At 37.9% G+C, this 22,772-nt stretch overlaps 1 protein-coding gene across 1 annotated transcript in view; it reads left to right on the plus strand.

Annotated features, from left to right (window-relative positions):
• The window catches only part of LOC125230961 (dual 3',5'-cyclic-AMP and -GMP phosphodiesterase 11-like), a 306,906-nt gene that overhangs the window by 12,375 nt on the left and 271,759 nt on the right, over nucleotides 1-22,772 (plus strand). Inside the window, 1 exon segment of the mRNA XM_048136282.1 lies at nucleotides 21,692-21,979. Within this exon segment, the coding sequence (XP_047992239.1) occupies nucleotides 21,850-21,979 (130 nt within the window). The 5' untranslated portion in view covers nucleotides 21,692-21,849.

Here is a 22,772-nt window from a genome sequence, read left to right on the forward strand (position 1 = left end):
TAAATATTTTTATCAGGTATTCTTATGGGTCCGGGGACAGGACAATCGGAACAGTTTCTTAGATATGTACCTAAAGAGATCTCATACTTTACTTTATCACTCCTACTTAATACGTAGTAAGTAGTATTAAATAATTATGCGACAGCCGGTCGAAACCGGTTTAATTCAAACACAAGTGCAGAATATGGCATTAAACTTTCCCTTGTTTGAACACGAGTGCATGTTCCACGACATTTTCTATCTAATAACTGAGATACAATTCTTCGAGTAGGTAGCTTGTAATGCATAGCGTCACGCGAAATGTTGCTAGCTAGATTGTGGTCACAGCGGTACGAGAATGACAGTAGGAATTAAATTTAAAATTTATTTATTTAGGTAAAAACATATTACAAGATTTTGTGCTTATCCACAGAATTTACAAGTCCGGTTGCTCTGGTTCCTAAACTAGGCTGAAGCCTGTCTCGTAGGTAGCCCAGACTCAAATGAGTTAATGTTTACGTTTTAGCTTCTACAGATATTGGCGGCGACTCGGCGAGGCATCCTACAATTAAACTAAACTAAATAAGAAAGGTTACATCAAGTCAAGACAAGATTGAAAATTATAAGAAAAATGAAATAAAAAGTAGGCAATTAATTATAATATGTATGTACTAATCAATGAAATGAAATATTATACAGCTGTTGGTTGGAAGTATTCGATTTATGATACAATAGCTCGGTATCAATCAAGCTAGTTTTCCTTCACTCGTTTCTTGTAATTATATTGTAACTTGGGTCTTTCCCTATCACGTGTTTGTTCTTCAGTCAATTTGATAAAAATAACGGTATACAAGTTGACGTAAAGTTTTAAAAGTCGATGTATTTGCGTCAGGTTTAACCTTTCTATCCATTTATTTGTCTTTTGGCTCATCGTCGATATAATGTTTTGAAATCATGTGCGATTGTTCTAAAAACGCGTATTTTTAACATGAATATTTCAGATACGTTAGATATCACATGTCTTCTCTGAGAATACCTTTCCTTTTAATAATACGTTATGGCTTAAACAAAAGTAATAATTGAAGTCATCTTTGTGCTGAAACTAATCGCTTACTGTTATTGCGTCGAGTGCCGTGGCGTCGTGTTATTAAACAATGCATAGTAGCAAATTTTCCACAGCGAGAAAATTGTTTGTTTATGAAGCGGCAGTTATCTCAGTAACTCTTGACTGCGGAACCGATAATACAGTTCGCAGTAAGACTATACTGGCCATTAGACGCGCGGCGTTGCGTGGCATAATATTTTTCTGGATCAAAAAGGTATGTACTTATCGACTGTCTGATTATGATCGGTTACCTGACAGTTATTGGCTAGAGTATAGTCCATATGGATCTTAAATTAATGTAAGAAAATTACGTTACTCAGACGTTCTTACAATTAGATATATTACCTACTCCATACCCATAGATAGAAACTTTTGTACTTAAATGGCTGAATGATAGTGCCAAATGGGTTTTTGTTACTACATACTTTAGATCCATATGGAATACAAATACACGTATGGGCACACATAGAAGTCTATGACACACATTTTTAATAACCGTGTATGCTACGAGACGAGATATTGCAAAAACCGATGTTATGTTACCCACGTCCTTCTTGGACACCTGCTTCTATGATATTGGTTGAATTAAGTAATAAACTCATTCTGTCATAAAAAAACACCTTCTAATATAATTAAGCCAAGCGATGTCCTTTACAGTTTTCACTTAATCTGATAATCTAATTCACCTTTCATATTCATAATTATCCGATTAATTTTAATGTCTGAATAACTAATGCGCAGATAACATTTTACGGTGTCGTCAAATTTAATGCAAATCTAAATTAGATTGAACTGCTTAACCCCGCTTAGCCTTTTCGCTTGAAAGTGAAATCGCTTTATTTTTAAAATAAAAATGTTAATCATTTTTAAAAAGTCCGTTACGTTAAAACTCCTTTCTTCTTGAATGTTACCTTATTCTTTCATAAAGTGTTTCCCATCTGAGCACGTTTTACACAATTCAGATCTTATCAATTTTACAAAAGCTTACAAAGACAATCATCGATCTCGCCAGGTTTCCCGTTTGAGCTCAGTCATCCAGATATCTCAAAGGGGGTAACAGACGGTTCACTATTGTCTTGCAGAAACTTTTTGCGCATATATTTGATTCGTATAATAATTCTTGGTAGAAGTCACATTTGGCAGAAACACCTTAAAACGCAGAATATGTTTTGGCATAAATCATTTCGCAGATTTTTATAATACCGAATCGTATGTTGGTATAATGTTTATGAGCATAATAGTCTTGTAGACGAATTGTACTTCGCAGATAATATTTTTGCATAATACAGTTTTCCTTCTCCTTCCAATTAGTTTTTTGATAGCGAGTCTGTTGTATTGGGGTGCAAGATACCTAACACTCCTCCTCGCTTCGCTCGTTGTCGTACCTAACGGTGGCTCTGTATTTCCTTTTTGTTAGCGTGTCATAATTTTGCTCTTGTAATAGTATGCTATACGATTATTATGGTACATAAAATTATGCTAAATCAAATTCGACCAAAGTAATGTTCTGCAAACCAATATTCTACCAAATGTGTGTTATGCGTGCTATTAATAATGCCAACTAAGTTTTCTGCAAAATTACCATTCAACCGAAACTGTTTCTGGGCGTTTTCCAAATTAAATCCCGAATATCGAATTTCACCAGATCTGGACGTGTTTGGGTTCATTCTTCTCAGAATAACGAGCTGATTCGATCCCGACGATAAAAAAAATGTGTCCCAATTTTCCATACAAAATTCGAGTTTCCAATACGTCACTCTCGTAGTAAGTTCATACTAAAATCGTGACGTAATGGGAAAAAAAAATTAGGACATATTTTTTTATCGTCAGGATCGAATCAGCTCGCGATTCTGAGAAGAATGAGCCCAAACACGTCCAGATCTGGTCAAATTCGATTTTAGACATTTATTTTGGAAAACGCCCTTCTGCGAAACATGTTATGCGAAGTGTGTTTCTGACTAAAATTATTCTGCCAGATGAGGGTAACCCGTAACAGACGTACCATCTCCGGCCCGTAAACCGTGTCTCGGCCTCTGTACCCTCTTTACTCTATCGCTATCATCCGAGGCGTATCTATGGCGCCTCTTAATTGCCTTCAGACTAATAATTATCAGTTTGCGTGCGCCGCGCCCCTTTTCATATACATGTACACGCACACAAATGCAAAACGCACACTTGTGTACACAGCACGTGCTGAGGCCTCAGCGTGGTCACGCGGTAGTATGTACTTGATTAGTTAATTATATGGCTGATCTATGCGTTTCACTGGAGCCGCGACGCCATTTTCGACTTTGATGGATGAGAACAGCGAGCCTTTATGCTTCATCTGAAGTCTGCTGTCGGGATCGTGGTCATGAATTATCTCCGACTGGCGCTTTCGCGATTTCATCTACTTGCTCAGCTGGTAGCGTCTCATACATTTTACATAGTCATTAGAGTAAAATTAGAACAAGAATTTTATACAAAGGATGTTGACGAATTATTCTATATTGGTTTATTCGTTACTTCTGAACTGTCGAAATTTTAATCCGGGAAAAAGGATGCACTATTCAATCTGTACATACATAATACACGTTGCAAAATAATCCTAAACATATCCTATAACATAGTACACATAATGCCAACAGAAATGGTTACGGCCAGCGGAAACGCTGACCTTATTCGTCCTTCAATCGTCCCATAATCCACAACTATAAGGACATAACAGCGAAATAAACACCTGTTCGAAGGTCGTTTAACCTATAGTGCAATCGTGTTTACGATTTTTTAACTACATATTTAACACGTTGGATAACATGGGTAATCAGTTTTGCGTCTCAACAAGTTTTTATTTTCATATCTGAAGTATTACCACTTCAGAAGGATTAGAAAGGATGACAAATTGTTTTTGATAGTGAAACTAGATACCTATTCACTGTGGTAGCGCAAACGATTTTAATACAAATGTAGTGCGAAATGTTTTCCTTCGTAATTTCACGGAAACTCACGAACGTATGCTATTTCTTTCAGTCCGTCTCAGTACAAGAAGTATGACCGAACTAGCAAGAAAAATACGAACGTTTCCGAGATAACCTAACCCCAAAATTAAAATTTTGAAAAAAACCCTCGACCGCGACATAGTGGACCGATTTTCATGAAACATGGCTAAGAACACTCCCGATTAATTCAGCTTTCAAACAAAAAAAAAACTAAATCTAAATCGGTTCATCCGTTCGGGAGCTACGATGCCACAGACAGACACACACACAGACAGACACGTCAAACTTATAACACCCCGTCGTTTTTGTGTCGGGGGTTAAAAATACAATGGAAAACTATTACATCTCATCTCATCTACATCTGTACCTATTGGTTAGGCTAGTACTGTGGAGGACTAGCCTAGTCAATAGGTCTTGTAAACAGTAGCAGAGACCTACTGTAAAAAAATAGTTTATTTGCCAAAAAGTGTACATTATTATTATTATAGGACATTCTTACACAGATTGACTTGAGTCCCACGGTTAAGCTCAAGATGGCTTGTGTTGCGGGTACTCAGACAACGATATATATAATATACAAATACTTATATACATAGAAAACATCCATGACTCAGGAACAAATATCTGTGCTCATCACACAAATAAATGCTCTTACCGGAATTCGAACCCGGGACCGCGGTGTAGCAGGCAGGGTCACTACCGACTGCGCCAAAACGGTCGTCATATATTTTTACTTTTGACTACCACACTAGGCTAGGCCTGTCTCGTGGAGTGTAGTGGATATTACTTAATACTTTACGTTAGCAGCTGGTATAGTCAACCAATTGGAACCCTAGGCCACTGTAGAACTGTCATAGTGACGTTATAAATCAGATTGTAAGAAATCTCTTACTGTTTGTCATTTTGACATGGTTGTAGAGTGGCCTAGGGTTCCAATTGGTTGACTGTACAATGTTGCCATGTATTTTCCATATGTTGAACAGGGCAGTAATATTCCATGACGTAACAATATTGTATGAACACATGTCTAAATATTACTAATATTGATCAGCCATATTCGAGTCAGGGTTAGCTAATTATAGCATCATTGCCTTCTAATATTAATGGCCAGCTGAGTCTATCTATACCCTAAATTATATTAGTGGAAATAGATTAAGCTGGAAAAGAAAGTACATATACTTAATAAATTTTAAGTATTTATTTAACTGACATGAGTAACCTCGATAGCCTTCGTTCGTGATGTAGAACACGTATACCACAGTAATGCAAATGTTATAATAGAATTCCTTTAAGTTAAACGTGGTATGTCAGCAATGACCAGGGGGCGTTATCAGTCTTAGGGCCCATTTAGACGGTACGAGAACTCGCATACGAGTTTTATTATATTGCGGTATTTGATGGCTGTGCAAAATTGTATGTAACCTCAGTAGCGACAACGTATGCGAGTTCGCACGCCGTCTAAATCAGGCTTTAAGCAAATTGCATATATACTTATTATTTATACTCATACTGAGTACTTTATACCTATACTAAAGCCTCCGCCACACATAGAGCGTTTTGGTAGCGTAGAATTAGCAGAGCGTTAGCGGAGCGCAATGATGGCGGTGCGCAATGATGGCGGTGCGCAATGATGGCGGTGCGCCGGACGAACGCTGGCATTCCGCTCGCAATCCGCGCGCATTCCGCTCGCAATCCGCGCTCGTTATATAGTTCCCGCCGGCGTCCGCTGGGCGCAACGCCAGCGTTCGTCCGGCGCACCGCTATCATTGCGCTCCGCTGACGTTCCGCTAACGCAACGCCTACGCTCTCAAAACGCGCGTGTTTGGCCGAGCTTTAAATGTATCATGCTAAAACAACAGAAAACAAAGTTTAAAAGCCAGTAAGATGGAGTCGAGCCATTAATTCTTTAGCGGTTGAATAGCCTCCAACGCAATCTTGCTTAGAATATCAATTGTTTTTCTTGGAAACTGTAGTTGTAACTACTTTCCTGTGTTGTACGGTCTTCGTCAAAAAAGCACATTTTAAACCTTAGCTGATTGGAAGAAGATGTATTTCGCATATCTTTGTCGGTACACCTCACCTTTGGTGTTAAAGCCCTAAACTAGATGGATATCCTTACTTAATCCTATCTTCTTTGCGCGTTAACCCATACTTAATATTATAAATGGGAGAGTGTGTGTGTCTGTTTGTTTGTCCGTCTTTCACGGCAAAACGGAGCGACGAATTGACGTGACTTTTTAAGTGAAGATAGTTGAAGGGATGGAAAGTGACATAGGCTACTTTTTGTCTCTTTCTAACGCGAGCGAAGCCGCGGGCAAAAGCTATCAATGTGGCATAAAAATACTTATTTACTGCGCTATCAAAGAGGTATTCGTGTGCTCATAATTCTGAAATAAATATCATATGTATATGTATACCAGAGAGACCTTAACCTTCACATCAGAGACTATAAGCGCAATAAGCGGTTCGATGCTGCAACATATATAAAATACAGATAACTCTGGTTATCCTTTAGCCTCAACCTATTAAAAACCATCAACAATTCAAAAACCACACGCAACCTCCATAAGTAGGTAAATCATATTCATAAAACAGTCGCCACTGTGTTCAGAGGTCGTGTGACCCCGCTATCGGGACGAGCCTCTCAGAACGAACCGATTCATCGCTTATCGCCAAGTATTTTGAAATGACGATGACGACTCAAACGCTGATACGATTTCTTTCGTACCAACGAATGTTTGAAGTCACTATACAGTAGCGATTCTGGAAATTTCCATGGCTTAGTTCTGTGCTTATCTTGGATAAATTATTCTGTTAGGTCTTATGCAATAGGTTAGTTTTCTGCCGTCATATTGGTGGGAACGGAATATTTGAATACTATTATCGATAAAGTAATATCTCTAAAGAAAGGCCATTAACCTAATTACTGTCTTTCCTAAAAAAGATATGAAGGTTTACAATAGTTTCAAGTGAATATCAACCTGAATCACAAGATGGCGCGGCATACGTACGTTTCCGTGACAGATCCTTTATTCCTTTCGCCTGGGGCGTTGGATCTCCAGCGGGATTAGTAAGTCAACACCTCGTATCCGGGCCTCGTGATATACGCCATATTGTTTTTTTTTTGATACAGACATGGGAACAGTGTTTATAAAGCTAAAATATAGTGTTTTGCAAGGATTGCAAGAATCAGTGATATAAGCTAAACTAACCTATTTCTATTGAGAAATTTCGTCTGAAGTTAGCCTATTTAATCGATGAGTCATATTATGCTCGACTGCTCGTGAACTAGAAAAAATAGTGATGTAACATTAGTTTGGTTAACATTATCGGGACAGAATTGCGATTAAAACTGTAATCTAGATCGATAGGTACTGTAAAGATATATTCCGCAAAAATAATCGTTCGCAAACTAGTTATAACGTCCGAAGCAGTATAAGGATTTAGACTAGAGATATTTTCCGCCATACACAAAACAAAAACACATCCAATATACCGAAATAATCACGGTTCAATCCATATAATGAAATCACATGGTACTCTAATCGGCAACAATACTCATGGAGTCATTAAGATGGATTGTTTCCACGGCACTAAAACGGGGGAAGGGATAAGGCGGCCGTTTGCAATCGCTCCACACGCGACCACACGTGAGCCCACATCTCATTAATTCCGCCGATACGCCGTGGCCAAAACATTGTGTCATTGAGCGCCATTCCGATCACATGGCTAGCGATGGACCAGTTTCAAACTGCGGCGATAGCAAGGTTCGCCAAAGTGACACTTTTGAAATGCCCTATTTATCAGATACCAGATTATTTTTTGTTGCACTGGGGGCCATCCAGGATAACAATCGTTGATAGGAAACGCTGCGAAGAAACATAAATATCGTATGGAAATAGTAATGTGATTTTTCGTTCGTGTGTCATTCCGACACATATTTTTTTACTAGCTCGAAAAAAGGAGTCCAAAAAGGAGGAACTAAAACATATTTTCTTTACATTTGTAGACCTAAAAATAGTTTTGAATGATGAAATTGAAATAGGAAGTATAGGAACCCTTACCTTACTTATTACCGATTTCTGCAAGTCGCAAAGAGAAGCTAGTGGAAAGATGTAGAAATAAATGGAATAATACCCATGTTATATTCCTACGTTTCCTAACGAGCAACGGGTTAAAGTCTGAGGCGCATAAGAGCGCTCTACAACAAAGCGTACTTGTAACAGATCTCAAGGTAACATTACACTGGTCTGCCCAAGAGCTCAATTCTAAAAACCAATAACAATATACGATCACGTAACTGAGGGAACAACCGGCTCAATTAAGAAGCGCCTCTCTCTGAAAGCGTTACGTGCTCACAGGAGCTATTTGAATTAGCACGCTCCCCGTAGTCCAACCGGTGGTCCCATTCAATGCGTTGCTTTATTGCATTTATTGTCTTCTATTCTACAATTGTTTCACGATATAATGAGTCATCATAGTCTGTAACTCATCGTGTGAATTGTCTGTCTTCCATTGTTGTGCTTGTGTCAAAATATTGACAACATCAAAATGTAGATGGAGGTAGATACCTGTCTTAATCTATCACGTTTCACGTGAATCACGTGTGATGTTATAAGTTTGTTGGTTCAATTTCAGCTGAATCTACAAGGAACACAAATGTACATAACTGTAAAATAAGACAATGATCATGTCTCGGTAAATACCGATATGTTTTCTTAGTATTGTTAAAAAACTGGTTCAGAGTAAACACTTCACATATGCGCACATTATGGCGAAATATCTTCTAGACTTCAAGGAAACTCGTATGGTAATGACATTTGGAATGTGGGTGCAAATGCCTCCAAGATTCAAGATCCCATTTTATAATGAGATTAAGTGACTGTAATTACTTTTCTTAACCCTTAATTTGGCAGACATAGAAACATTAAAAATACCGTTTTTTTTTGTTGAATACTATTTTTATGGGTCATAAGGAACCCCGAAAAAATAATGAAAAAAATCATAATCTTTCAGTTTTTCAGGAAAATTATGTTCGGTGTGGCGAACACTGCCAGCTAATCAAGAATTAAAAGTGTGAAATAATTTGCTATATAAATGTCAAGAAACATACAATTTTTTCGTAGAAAATGAACATAAAAGTATTGTCTACACTTTGTGTGCCCTTTTTGTACTTTGTGACCCCGAAACTAGACCTCCTTCGTAATGTTGACACCGAATATCCCGGTACTCTTGGAGATGGTAAGGGGAATGTCCTGGAATTTAGGCGCTATGTTATGTCAAATGGGGTTTTATATGCGGAAAATGTGCAAAACTTCATACTGGGGTTCACTTAGATGAGATTATGTTTACTCCACTCGGATACCTGCTCAAGAGAGGCATCGATTTGAGACACAAGTTGCATTCTGATTTCCAAAACCTGCTCACGATAGGCATTTGCACGACCTGTGTACTGGCTGTCACCTGTGCTGTCATACGCATAGCAATAGATATTGCTAGTTTCTAGCTTATCATTGATATGAAGGATAAACAGGGTCGGTGATAGGATAGATCCTTGGGGTACACCTCCGTTAATGGGCCGGATTTCTGAGTATTGATCGTCGATGAAAACTGAAATGCTTTGACCAGGTAGAAAGCTGACGACCCACGTGCAAAGCCTTTCTGGGAGCCCGTACGAGGGTAGCTTGGGGAGATGCGTCTTATAATAAACTCTATTAAAAGCCTTAGGTAGCGATATCTAGGCTAACTGCCAGTGCCTCTCCCTTGTTCTCAATGGCGGTGGCCCAACTATAAGTATACCAAAAGATCACCAGCGCCACGACCATGGTGGAAGCCGTATTGTCGGTCACTATAATTTGGTGTTCTTCAGGTATGCCAAGAGCTGGTTATTAACCACTTACTTCATTGCCTTGGAGAGAAGAGAGGTTCTCTCCTCTGGGCCTCAATGGGCCGACAGTGTGTAGGGTTTGTATGATCACCCTTCTTTGCGGTTGGATGGACTCAAGCAGTCTTTCAGGATGACGAGTATTTACCTGAGCAGTATGAATGCCAAAAAACGCGAATTAAAAGTGGGGTAAGCTCCCCAGCGCACGTTTTCAGCATAATAGCTGGAATACCATCAGGCCCATTGGACTTATTGACACCGAAGGCAAAAAGTGCACGCCTAACTACACTTTGAATGAAGCGAACCTCGGATGAGAGTATTGAGAATTTTTTTCTTGGATGAATGATGGTGGATGGATCTACTCTTAGAAGGTATTTTTGAGGAAGTGGGAAGACTCATGAGGAAAAGGGGTCTAAACCCTCGCTGTAGGACCTTCCTGATGCACATCCATCGCGGTTCAACACGGTAACGCAGCAAGAACACGGGTAGGTACTTTTGCATCGGGATGTTCGTAATTAGGTTAGAGTTGGCTATTAATTTTTTTTTATTTAGACGCCATATTAATGTAATTTAATTTAGTTTTGTGCTCTTTTGTCAAATAAATATTTTGGTATAAGGTCCACCGATAAGTTGGCAATGTTCGTCACACCGAACATGCAACCCTGGAATTCAAACACTGCGTAGCTGGCAGTGTTCGCCACACCGAACATGCAACAAACCTACTATTTCACTGTGAAGATGGCAGTGTTCGGTACCACGAACATGACTTTTTAAGTGCCATTGTCAATAAATTAAGACTTACACTAAACTAGAAACTCTTTAGTACGATTAATTAACTCATTGGTAACCGATAAATGTCGTTTTTATTAATGTGACAAAATAAAAATCTAATATTATGTCATAAATAACTTGATGATACTTCGCGGTTGCCGTCTTGCCGCGATTTTGCGTGCACTGCTGACATACGAATATTGTGACAGTAGTGAAATAATTTTCTACCAATTAAAACAATACAAAGCTACAATTTGAGTCGAAAGAAACATAAACAAAGATGAAAATGTGACCAGTAGATTTTTTTGAAATGTATGTTCGCCACAGCGAACACTGTCCAATTAAGGGTTAATTTTACCTTATCAATGTTGAACAAGCTAACCTCTTTACTTACTTCTTTGACGTTTGACGACCGGTCTGGCGCAGTCGGTAGTGACCCTGCCTGCTACGCCGCGGTCCCGGGTTCGAATCCCGGTAAGGGCATTTATTTGTGTGATGAGCACAGATATTTGTTCCTGAGTCATGGATGTTTTCTATGTATATAAGTATTCATATATTATATATATCGTTGTCTGAGTACCTGCAACACAAGCCTTCTTGAGCTTACCGTGGGACTCAGTCAATCTGTGTAAGAATGTCCTATAATATTTATTATTATTTATTATTTACTTCTTATTTTTACAATCACATTCAGTCCCGGACGCTCCTCTCATACCTATTTGTTTACCATACTATACCAAGAAAATTAAAACCATGTCCTATTTGCCTTCACAAGCGTATGTCGTTCACAGTGCCTTTTAGAATGAAACGAAACAGCGAAGACAGAACCAATTAACCGTTTTTTGCAACAAATAGTTTCCATACTCGGATCTGCCGTCAAAGCGACAGCGGAATGTCCGCTCCTTGGAGTTTCAATTTCAAATGTAATAAACACGTATCGAAGTGCAACGGCGGATGGTTTCTGATGCGGAATTGTACGGACGTATTGACCCGAGGGCATGGGGGAAATTGTTTGATTCTTGATAGTTTTGCTTTATTAAATAGATACACATGTACTGTTATATTTATCTACATACGTTTTTATGATACTTTTGAACACTCTTGTGTGCATCATTTCGACTCAAGGTTTCTCAAGGTTCTTAATACATTGGGAATTGAAATTAAAATTGAAGTTGCAAAGTAAATGATTCTAAATACTTGTACGATGTTGTTTTCCTATACAAATATCTTATTTTTAGATTCAAAGTGTTGTGAACTCTTGTTGACTTAGGTAGGTATTCGACTTCTTAACTGCGCATAATTAGTTCTGTACGTACAGTATTTTAGTTCATTATTTTAGAAGAAATCTATGATACTAATGCAGTTTCAAATGTTTTAATCAAATTTCATTAGCGGTTACAGTGGAAAATACCTAACTCTAGATTTATTACAAAATGTAATTCGGTACTATCCCAGCTGAGTTAGTGGGCATTACAAATGCATTAGCGCTTTTTAAAGTTGCCCGTTTAATTATTAGAGTTTTTGTCCGAGCGAGGGCACGACCTCGGCGTGACGTCACGGCGCGGATGAATGAACATCCACCCTGGGTCCCCCGAACCCCCGGGCCCGGGCCCCACCCAGCGGTCAGTCTCACACGACCAATATTGCCGTCGTGACGTTCTGTCTGGCTACACTATCGACGTTCGACAACGATCTTTAGAGCAACATGTCTTACAATAGGTACAATAATCCTTACGCTAACGAAAACGGATTATAAGCAATCACAGGTCGATGTATCTACCTGAACGACAAGCTCTCTAATTGCTATTGAGCGAAATTTCTAGAAAAGCTTTTGTGCAATAGTTTTTTTTCCACTATGCGTTCTTAACTTTCCAATGGTCTGTCAAGAATTTTTGCTAATTATTATCACATTAACAGGTGATAGATATTTTTTTACTGTCACATGATATTGTCGGATGACTTGTGCCTCATCCATCTCTAGTCATTATACCTTTCTATTTCCATTAATTATTTTAATGACAAATCTTTCTTAGCGGCATATAATATTAAACAGAAACGTGAAACGTGTAATGACTCTGCTCATTTATCGCCAACAGAAACTTAAACCTCCATTCTTCGTGCATTGTGCACATTTATCAAGCTTTACAAGCATAACATCTTTGCAGCACTTTATTTTGACTAAAGCGCAGTCCTAAGTATCTGCATTTCTCTAATGTTAAACCCACGTACTTGTTAGGATTGCGCGACGATTTATGCCCGTTTAAATACGAGTTCAGTCCTGTAATTAATATCGTTGATCCGGCTTTAGACGTTGCATTTATGGGCTAGGGTCGTAGACCAGCGCCATATTTGGAGCTGTGAGTCATGCGACCAGCTAGTCGCTAGTGGGTTGCAGCGGAATATACTGGAGCGGGTTTATAAGGAGTACCATGTCTTTAAACAAGGGCATATTATGCGGGAGTTGTGAGCAAAAACCAGTAACGATACAGGGACGATGTGTTGTATCTTATGTTTATTAGAAATTCGTTTAATGTGGCAACCACAAGAATTCTCAAATGTCTAGAGATGGGTTACGATAGAACTTCGTCACTTAACTGAATCAAATGTAATTTCTCCTTCTAAGTTGCCATGTAAATTAATATGGAAGTCCAGTTTAGGAACGTGACAATGAAATTTCTTTGTACATATTTCACATCATAAATCTGTATTCGTTAATTCAGATTTACCTACCAAATCGGTATGACTCTAAGAAGTTCAATGAACACAATATTTTTAGTCTAAAAGGTATATTTCAACCGAAAAATCCCTTCCAATACAATAGCTTCTCGAAATACTCGAGCGTCCGATTTCGTATTGTGTTCATGTTTAAAATATCCAATATTAAACGTCGAAATTCCTCACGGCTCCGCGGCCACAGCCGATAGGACCCCGATCTGACAGGGGGAAAATTGCGGCTTGACAGATGATTGTTCAGAGACCCTTGAGATCCTTCGCTCGGGTATAAGCAGACAGTCTCCGCTTGAAGAGGACTCTGTGTCAATTAAGCCACGGTTTTCTAAAGACCCGAAGGCCCGAGTAAAGTTTAGAAATTCCGGTGCATTACCATATCTACTATTGGCGTCTCGTATGAAAAGGGGCTGAATCTTTATTTATAAAAAGAAAATCACATTTCGAATTTGGAGCTTGGGTTGAATTGGGCAGCTATAAGCAGGGAATTAAAAACAAAACTTTCAACCTAGCCTTGATTTACAAAGGAAAATGCTTAAGTTGATGTTTCTTGAGGCGCTTTTGTATTTTATCCGAGAACTAGCTTTTGCCCGCGGCTTCGCTCACGTTAAATTCGAAAATTGCGTAATGCTCCATACAAACGTCCACCTCCCATTTTAGGGAAGTGGGGGGTTAGAAAGAGACAAAAAGTAGCCACTCTCCATCCCTTCAAAACTGTCTCCACTTAAGATCACGTCAATTCGTCGCTCCGTTTTGCCGTGAAAGACGGACAAAGAAACAGACACACACACTTTCCCAATTATAATATTAGTATGGACAAAGATATATAACTCCGTATAGACGGATAAAGTCTAAGAAAAAAAAACCGGCCAAGTGCGAGTCGGGCTCGCGCACAAAGGGTTCCGTAGCAGCAAATATAATAAACCAATAACTTAACCAAAATTACAGTTAAATCAACCTATCTCAAAAACTATAAGAGATACTTTGATCAAACCAAAAATCGTTGAAAGAGTTAATTAGCATGCATCACCTCTATTTTTTTTAGAATTTTATACCCCGTAGTTATAAAAATAGAGGGGGGGGGACATACTTTTTACGACTTTGAGAGCTGATATCTCAAAAACCGTTCACTTTAAGAAAAATGTTTTTTAGAAAACTTTATATCATTTTAAAAGACCTTTCCATTGATACCCCACACGGGTATGTACATCGAAAAAAAAATTTTCATCCCTCAGTTACATGTATGGGGGCCCCACCCCCAATTTTTTTTTACTATTTAGTGTCATAATTTTGTAGCGGTTCATACAACACATATTCCCATCAAATTTCATCACTGTAGTACTTATAGTTTCCGAGTAAATCGGCTGTGACAGACGGACAGACGGACAGACGGACAGACGGACAGACGGACATGACGAAACTATAAGGGTTCCGTTTTTGCCATTTTGGCTACGGAACCCTAAAAACGTACGTCAGTACCATACAGAAAAAGGTACGGTGGCCTAGATGGCGTTACACCTTTGGGGTACGCTCAGCTAGATGGTGCTAATATTAATATTTAACATTTTGACACATATCAAGCTAAGAATATGGGCCAAATTGTCAAATCTGACGTTCAAAAGTTGTAAGCCTGTGTCGAGAGATGGCAGTCTATGCACTGTGATTACACATTTTACTTCGACAGTAACTCTCTATAATACTCGATCCTCTTTGGTATGGATAAGGCAGCTTTGCGGGTAGGCAGATTTAAAGGCATGTGACGTCATTAACTTTCTTTGCGTTGCTAGTTGCTACAATGTTGATCACATGGACGGATGCTCCGTCACAAGTTTCCTTACTTGAACAATAGGTAATCAGAACTCAAAGGAACTAGTTCTCCTCTATTTGTCTGTCCATCAGTTGACCTGTTGGCAATTAATGCTCGTTATTATAAAGATTAATTGGCATTTATGTAGGTATCTAAATTAAATAGCTGTAGTAAACTGTCGTAATAGTAGACCTCTTAGTTTTGACTGTAATTTGAAGTAGTGAACGTACCTCGATGCATATAGCTCTGTAACAAAGCCATAGCATAATTGTCTCATATTTAAATGTACGTAAGTATTAATTCTGAACAACTCATAAAGAACGCTCACAATAATATCTGTTTCGTAGCTATCTATCTCTATCGCTGTTGCGTATTGGCGCGATAGAGCCAGACTGCATTTCTGTTGGCGTCTGGCGTCAACGATTGCCATTCGGCTACGCCCTCAGGTATTAGAATTTTTAATAAGTTCTTAATAATTGAATAAGTAGGTTATTCCTCACACCCAGGTCGACGCTTCAGCCGTAGCTGAATGGTAATCGTCGACGCACGACGCCGACAGAAATGCAGTCTGGCTTAGTCGCGCCAATATGCAAGAGCGATAGAGATACGAAACAGATATTATCGAGAGCGTTCGTGCAGTTCAGTTGGCTACATATCCCCGTCACATGACGCGCCTGCCCTAAAAGCAACTTCGTGGAAGCGCTAGTGTTCTGTTACACCGCTGCGTTACCCGAGTCCCAGCACGGTGGTCTCTGCGTTACCCGTTAGTGCTGACATCTGATTACGATTACTGAAATTAGAGACCAGACGTGCTTTGTTTGTAAGTCTTTGTTATTAAAATGGGGTCGTAAAATTGGATACCTGTTTTGATGCGAATGTGTATGTGAAACAAAAGATACTTTTTCTAATAAAAAATACAAGCTGAAATAATCTATTCAGAGATTTGTTTAAATCACTGACTATTTGCATTTGTCGGCGACTAACATCGTAGGCATAGTGAAACTGGTGTAGGATATAGGTGGAAATCTTGATCGTGGGATAGTCACCTCACCCAATCGAAATATTTTCCATGTCTAAATTTCTATTGGCTTTTCTATAACCGAGGTGCCTAGAGTACTCTGTAAGATTGTTATTGTTATTGAATAATACCATCCATATGTTTTTCCTAAAAGCGCGGTGGACTAGCGGTAAGAGCGTGCGACTTTCAATCCGGAGGTCGCGGGTTCGATCCCCGGCTCGAACCAATGAGTTTTTCGGAACTTATGTGCGAAATGTCATTAATATATTTTCCAATCGCTTTTCGGTGAAGGAAAACATCGTGAGGAAACCGGACTAATCCCAGTAAGGCCTAGTTGTATGGTGGCAGTCGGTTTGTAAAACTAGTGTCTACGCCAAATCTTGGGATTAGTTGTCAAAGCAGACTCCCATGAACCGTAGCAAATGCCGGGATAACGTAAGGATGATGATGACGATATGTTTTTCCTAAAAGATTTCACAGGTTAAGTGAGTGCGTAACATCCTATACAGGTAATGTTATAAAATCTCATCTAATTTACCCGCAAGGAAGCTAAGTAGATATTCGTGTTTTCGCAGAAGAATATCCCGAGACCACTAAATAATTGCTACTATCTGGGCAATAAATAATTCTGAGCACAACAGCGAAACATATTTTATGTTCTGGAGCCTACAATTTTTTATACAGAAGATTTATTATCACGAAAAGTTGGTAATGAGCCGTTACTAATTTTCTTAGCTTGTCTTATTTATTAAGAGCTCATAAGGTTAACGGGGTAAATTGGTGATAATATTTACGTACATTGTTTTCTTTGGGTCTTTTTATCAAGCTGATAATCGTCTGCAAAGGTTACTATTTTTTTTATTTAAAAGAAAAAATACCGAAGAGTTCGAAACGTCGGGATGTATTTTAAATTCATTATACGCGATTTAATCCGTTTCCATAGTTTTATTTCATGAGAAAAAATACCGTTTTGGTAAATTTTGCCTTTATTTTCAAATGTCTTCAGTACGAAACCCCTATGGGAGAGATAACGCGATTATTACTTACGGTTACGCACTTATGCCTGTGAATTTTGTTTTTATTAGGAGCTGTACCTTTAATTTCGTTACCTACGGTAAAGTGAATGGGATTAGAAGTGACATTTTATAGGCGATTGATTATCATTAACATACGAGTAAATAATCAAATGTAGTTATAGAAAAAGGTATTCATATATGTAATACCTATACTCACGCGATTCCTTTATGTGGGCATTTTCAGAATTTGGGACCCCCCAATTACCGTTATTTGTCGCAGAGATGACGATCGATGGGACCGGCTAGTATTACTGTGGAGACCTTGACTGGGAAGCCGAGGTGACGGGAAACCACGAGTCAGATGGTCGGACGACATTAAAAAGACGGCAGGGCCGACCTGGCACAGAACCGCCGCTTATAGAACAGAACGTATATGTTCAGCAGTGTACGCAAATATGCTGAGAAGAAGAAGAAGAAGAATTAGCGTAAGTCGTTAACAAAAATTAACTCACTGTCAGTTTTGTGACGATAATTAAGCATGAAATTTCAATAAACATATTGTTTTTGTGATAATCTACATTCAGAATGTGAAAACAGTAAATTTTTAGACAGATTTTTTGATTAGGTAATTGTCGTTACAAAACTGATAGCGAGTTAATTTTTGTTAACAACTTACGCTAATTGGGGGGACCCAAATTCTGAAAATGCCCATGTATATTCTACAAAAACGATAATTTCGTAAAAATCGTTTGTGTAAGAACCCGACCTTAATGTGCAGATACATACTTATAAAATATTTCCCAAGTATTTCCAAAATATCCCATTAAAATCCAGAATCCAGATACGCCTCGACGCGCCACTTCGTTTTGTATCAAGTTGATTTATCTCGCAAAATAATAATTGAAGCCGTAATTCAGCGTTTAACTTGACCTTGACCTAATAAAGATTCGCATGATTCATACACTATCTCAGTTTAGTTTTGTAATTGGTACTGTACAAATTTGCGTGGGCTTAATTTCTCTGCCACGCGATTTTACTATCCATTATTTTATTTGTATAGGTTAGTTTGGTTATTATGTGACGCAGAACAAGTTAAAATTGTGACCTTCAAAACTTCTAATAATTAATGAAAAAATAATGACATCTCACCTTAATTAATAGTTACGATAGTTCCGTACAATTATGATCTGACCAAGCCAGTTGACAATTACCACTATTTTGATACCACAGGTTGTGCGTGAGCTATATTCAACGGCAAACATCTATGGAATGATGACATTAACGTGCAAAGTCTGCCGTATCAAAAACTTGGTCTGCCTCTAATTGGTTCGTTACGCTTCATAGTTGGCTGCACAAATATCATACCTGCGCGGTTGTCATTGTCGGTACCCACGAGAACCGGATTCGGTCGCAAACTACACTTTTTACTTCTCCCACGCTAGGGAAATTGCGAACAAACAAAAACTCCAGGGAAATTTCAGCGAAATGTGTCTCCCAACGGGTGTGGGAGTTTAAGTGATTTAAATTGGTCCAATGTAACTTTTAGCGAATGCGTCAATAGAAAAGCAACGGAGTGTCAGCTGTTTAATCCAATAGCGAGCTTATTTCTTCGAAATGTTTCTCTGGCCGATCTATTCTGGAAGGATCCTATACTATACTACTTAGTCTGTGAACATAAAAAAAGACATTCTAATTCTGATCCTGATAAAGAATTTAGATTTTCTAATTTTCGATGATATATTCAAATGGAGTTGAAATTTTGGAAAAAAATAGCTTTGAATTGATAGCCAAGCAAGCAAAACCTAAAATTTCATAGACATTTGTTAGGGGACCATAAACAAATATCTAAAAAAATCAGTAAACCTTCATATCCAATAACTACATAGTATGACGTCCCGTCCTCCCACAGTAATCTTGAAATAGCTCCACATAATCACACTACACACACTATAATCTTAATTATGTACTTAGCTACTTAGTGTTTTTTCTTGTGTCTTGAAAATGTTCAGTTAACATCGTCATGAGACCATTTTTGTTTATAAAATGTGCAACGACGTAGTGTACTATCAACATTTATCTTACCAATTTCATTGCATCTGACTTCCGCAATTTCTTCGCTGGAGTGTAGGTGTACTCTCAAGCTGTTTCAACAATTTAACTGTTTCAATACTATTTTGTATCGTGTGGTATACGTATACACGACTGACTCTGAACCTTGAGTATTTACTTAATGCAGTTTCTCTGAACCATTCTAAACATATTATTTCGTACCCATGTAATGTGATAATTCTGTATCTTACTCTCCACATGACTAAGACCTTACTTCGTTCTAAGACTTCTAAGGTTAGCTGATTTATGATCTGTTGTTGACTTTTTTCTGGAGATTACCTTGTTCTAGATTGTTAATTTGCAAGGTTCTCTTTAGTTAAATTAATCACAAGCATAAGATACTGATGTTATTCGTACCCTGGAGTAATGTTATAAATTAATATATCTAAAAAAAACAAGCACAATTAGCAAAAATATTATCGCTACAATTTACCAAGCTCATTGTACATAATAGAATAGTGATAAAGTAAAATATAAACGAGCCCGCTAGTTTAGCAGTTCAAACAGATGGCGTTTGTGGTATTTATGCCACATGTCACATCTGGCACGAAATAGTCTTCTAGAACAATAATCTTTGATTCGAGTGATAACTAGAATTCGCTGTATTTCAGTAGTGAACGCGTAAAAAACAGCTCCGTTCCGAAAGAATGTGAATCATACACGGGTATTTGCTCTTGACCTTCCCTATCGGGTCTGTGACCGCGCACCAAACAAACCTTGGCGGCACTTGAACAACTTCGCAGTTTTTTTCAATCGTTTCTTCCTTTTGAAACATGTTTATGTTTAAAAAACTTTTAGAAGGAAGACGTTTCTCATCTATGACAAGTCTATAAACCTTTTAGGCCTTAGTCTTGTCGTAACGTAAGATACCATTATACGCTAAAGAAATATCAAAAGTTGTGCGGTTTTATACTATCTTCCTCGCGTTATATTTTTTTTATTTCTACAAAATATAATTTCTTATATACATGTATACCTACCACTACCAGTTTATAATATATTCTTGCATTATTTTCTGGGTTCATAGGTCTTGTGTGTATAAAAACGTAATACGTTGTTAATAGTTTTTTTTTTATGGTAGCTGATGAGGTGTTAACGAAGGCGTGTAGTAATTATAAAAAAAGTAAAGTATTACAACCGCCTAAGGGTTTTGAAGCACTTTAAATGTCAAATTAGATTACAATATTTTATCATCAAGTTCTTTATTAAGTATTTATTCATTCTTAATTGAACATGATCCACGTCAATATTGAAATATGGTTTCATAAATTAAAATGATTCATAGTATATTAGTATTTTTTTTTTTTCAAATAGGAATAAATTAAATACAAGTTTTTTAGCTATATTAGTAGATGAATTAAGGTGATAAGAGACGCTAATCGTTTATATTGTGTACCTACTGCTTTATTAACTACTTTAGTATGAAACAACCTTGCAAAATATTATTAAATTTGCATTTTCGCTCATAATGTGTTGAGATGAAATACAGGAATTGCGGGCTGATTTTTGAGTCTCACGTGTTCGAATTCAGAAAATTGTCACTGAACATAATAAGCAGGTCACCGTTTTCAACCGGTATTTTAGTGACAAAATCCCGTACCTATGCGAGATTCAAAAATCGCCCTCCTGGACTGGAGATAGAAAATGAATTCGAAATAAGACTAAGCAAATTAGCATTATAATTCATTATTATTGTCTTGTCATCGTAATATTTTTGACACGTTACGAACCACGTGTTTCTTCGTATAAACTCATTGTCTTTATCAATAATTAAGTCAATAACTGGTTTGTATAATAAATTCATTAAATAAATACATAAAACGTATTTCTGAGGACGATCCCAAGGTTGTTTGTAAAATGCATATTTTTTTTCCATCAGGAACAAAACGCCAATACGAGATAACTTACTATTGTGGTCAAGCGGGTCAGGTCGTTTATATTGTAATTTAATATCATGAATATAAAAAATAATTATCGTGTTCGACTGGTTCTTAAACAAATAACAGTGTCTTTAAACATGTGACAAACAATAAGTAAAGTAAACCAATATGTTTGGCATCAGTAATAACAAAAGCTGTGGCAGACTGTAATGAAACCACTTTCATATAACGGGACAGCACAAAAACCGACCGCCTTCAGTTTTATATTTTTTGTTTCGTTCTTTCGTACATCGACAGCGAAAGTGGCCATAGAATGGTACACGAGCGATCATTAAACCCGTCATAAGCTGCATTAATTTCATTACTTTTTTTTAACCCAGTTTGGGTCTCACAATTTTTTGTTTTTCTTCTTTACAGTGGTGCCCGCGGCTGTAGTCTATCGGTCGAGTGATGACTTCGGATGACCTTGTTAGTGTTTTGTCTTTGTGAGTGTCAGTGAGAGTCAGTGGTGCTTGTGCTGTGACCAGTAGTGCCAGTGATGTGACAGTTTATGGAAGCGTCAGGGTTGACTCGGAATGTTCACAAAGAACGGCAAGGCTCCCGAGCGGTGCCGACACCCTCATAGGAGCTACAAGAAGAAAAAGCCCCTGCCGCATACGCCCTGGAAGTACTTGATGAATTGCCCACTCGTTAGGAAATGTTTTGGTACGGTATTTTTTATTTATTTTAGTTTAGTTTTTATTGTTTTTCAGACACATTTAATTTCACTTTCATAACTTTCTTTATAACACTCAACAAACACTTTGTTTAAGATACAATGATTTGAGAAGTTATATCGGGTGAATATTGAGGTGTTTTGATGCTTGAAGTTCGCGCCTGGATGGATATCGAAAGTTATATTTACGGCCCAGACAGACGGGTACTATATTTAAGATTTCTCTCCGATCTAGTCAAGAAATAGTATTTTGAATAGAAAGGTTAACCGGGAAAATAAGTGTCTATTTTATTTTCTTTTGCTTTTTTGGCATATAAAACTTACTCTTATTAGGCATACGAATTGTACGGTAAGTTAGATTTTTCTCAGGTTTTTGGAATTTCATATTATGAAAACAAATTTTAAAGACAAGTTATATAAATTCAGCGGAAGACTGACTGACAACCGTCTTTTAATTTCAGTAAAGTCAAAAAGGAGATCTGGATATGATATAGGTCGGATCTGCCAGTGCCAAATTGACCTTTCTTCAAGCAAACCGCCTGTCTCACTGTTTCCCGTTTTCACTTTAGCGTCGTCCAATAAGTACATATTAAACCTAAACTATTTCTATTCCCTCGGAGATATATCGGTTAACAAAGATAAATTTCTCATCCCGCGTTATCCTTCGCATCTGCGCTACAGGAATGTAATAATAACGTAATCCAGAAAACAAGTTCTTGCGCACATATCGAGGAATCGCGACGGCCGACGAACGTTCCCGACCCGACCTTGCCGTGCATTCCG

Source organism: Leguminivora glycinivorella, chromosome 11, assembly GCF_023078275.1.
Source record: "Leguminivora glycinivorella isolate SPB_JAAS2020 chromosome 11, LegGlyc_1.1, whole genome shotgun sequence".
In the NCBI taxonomy this organism is placed as follows: Eukaryota; Metazoa; Arthropoda; class Insecta; order Lepidoptera; family Tortricidae; genus Leguminivora; species Leguminivora glycinivorella.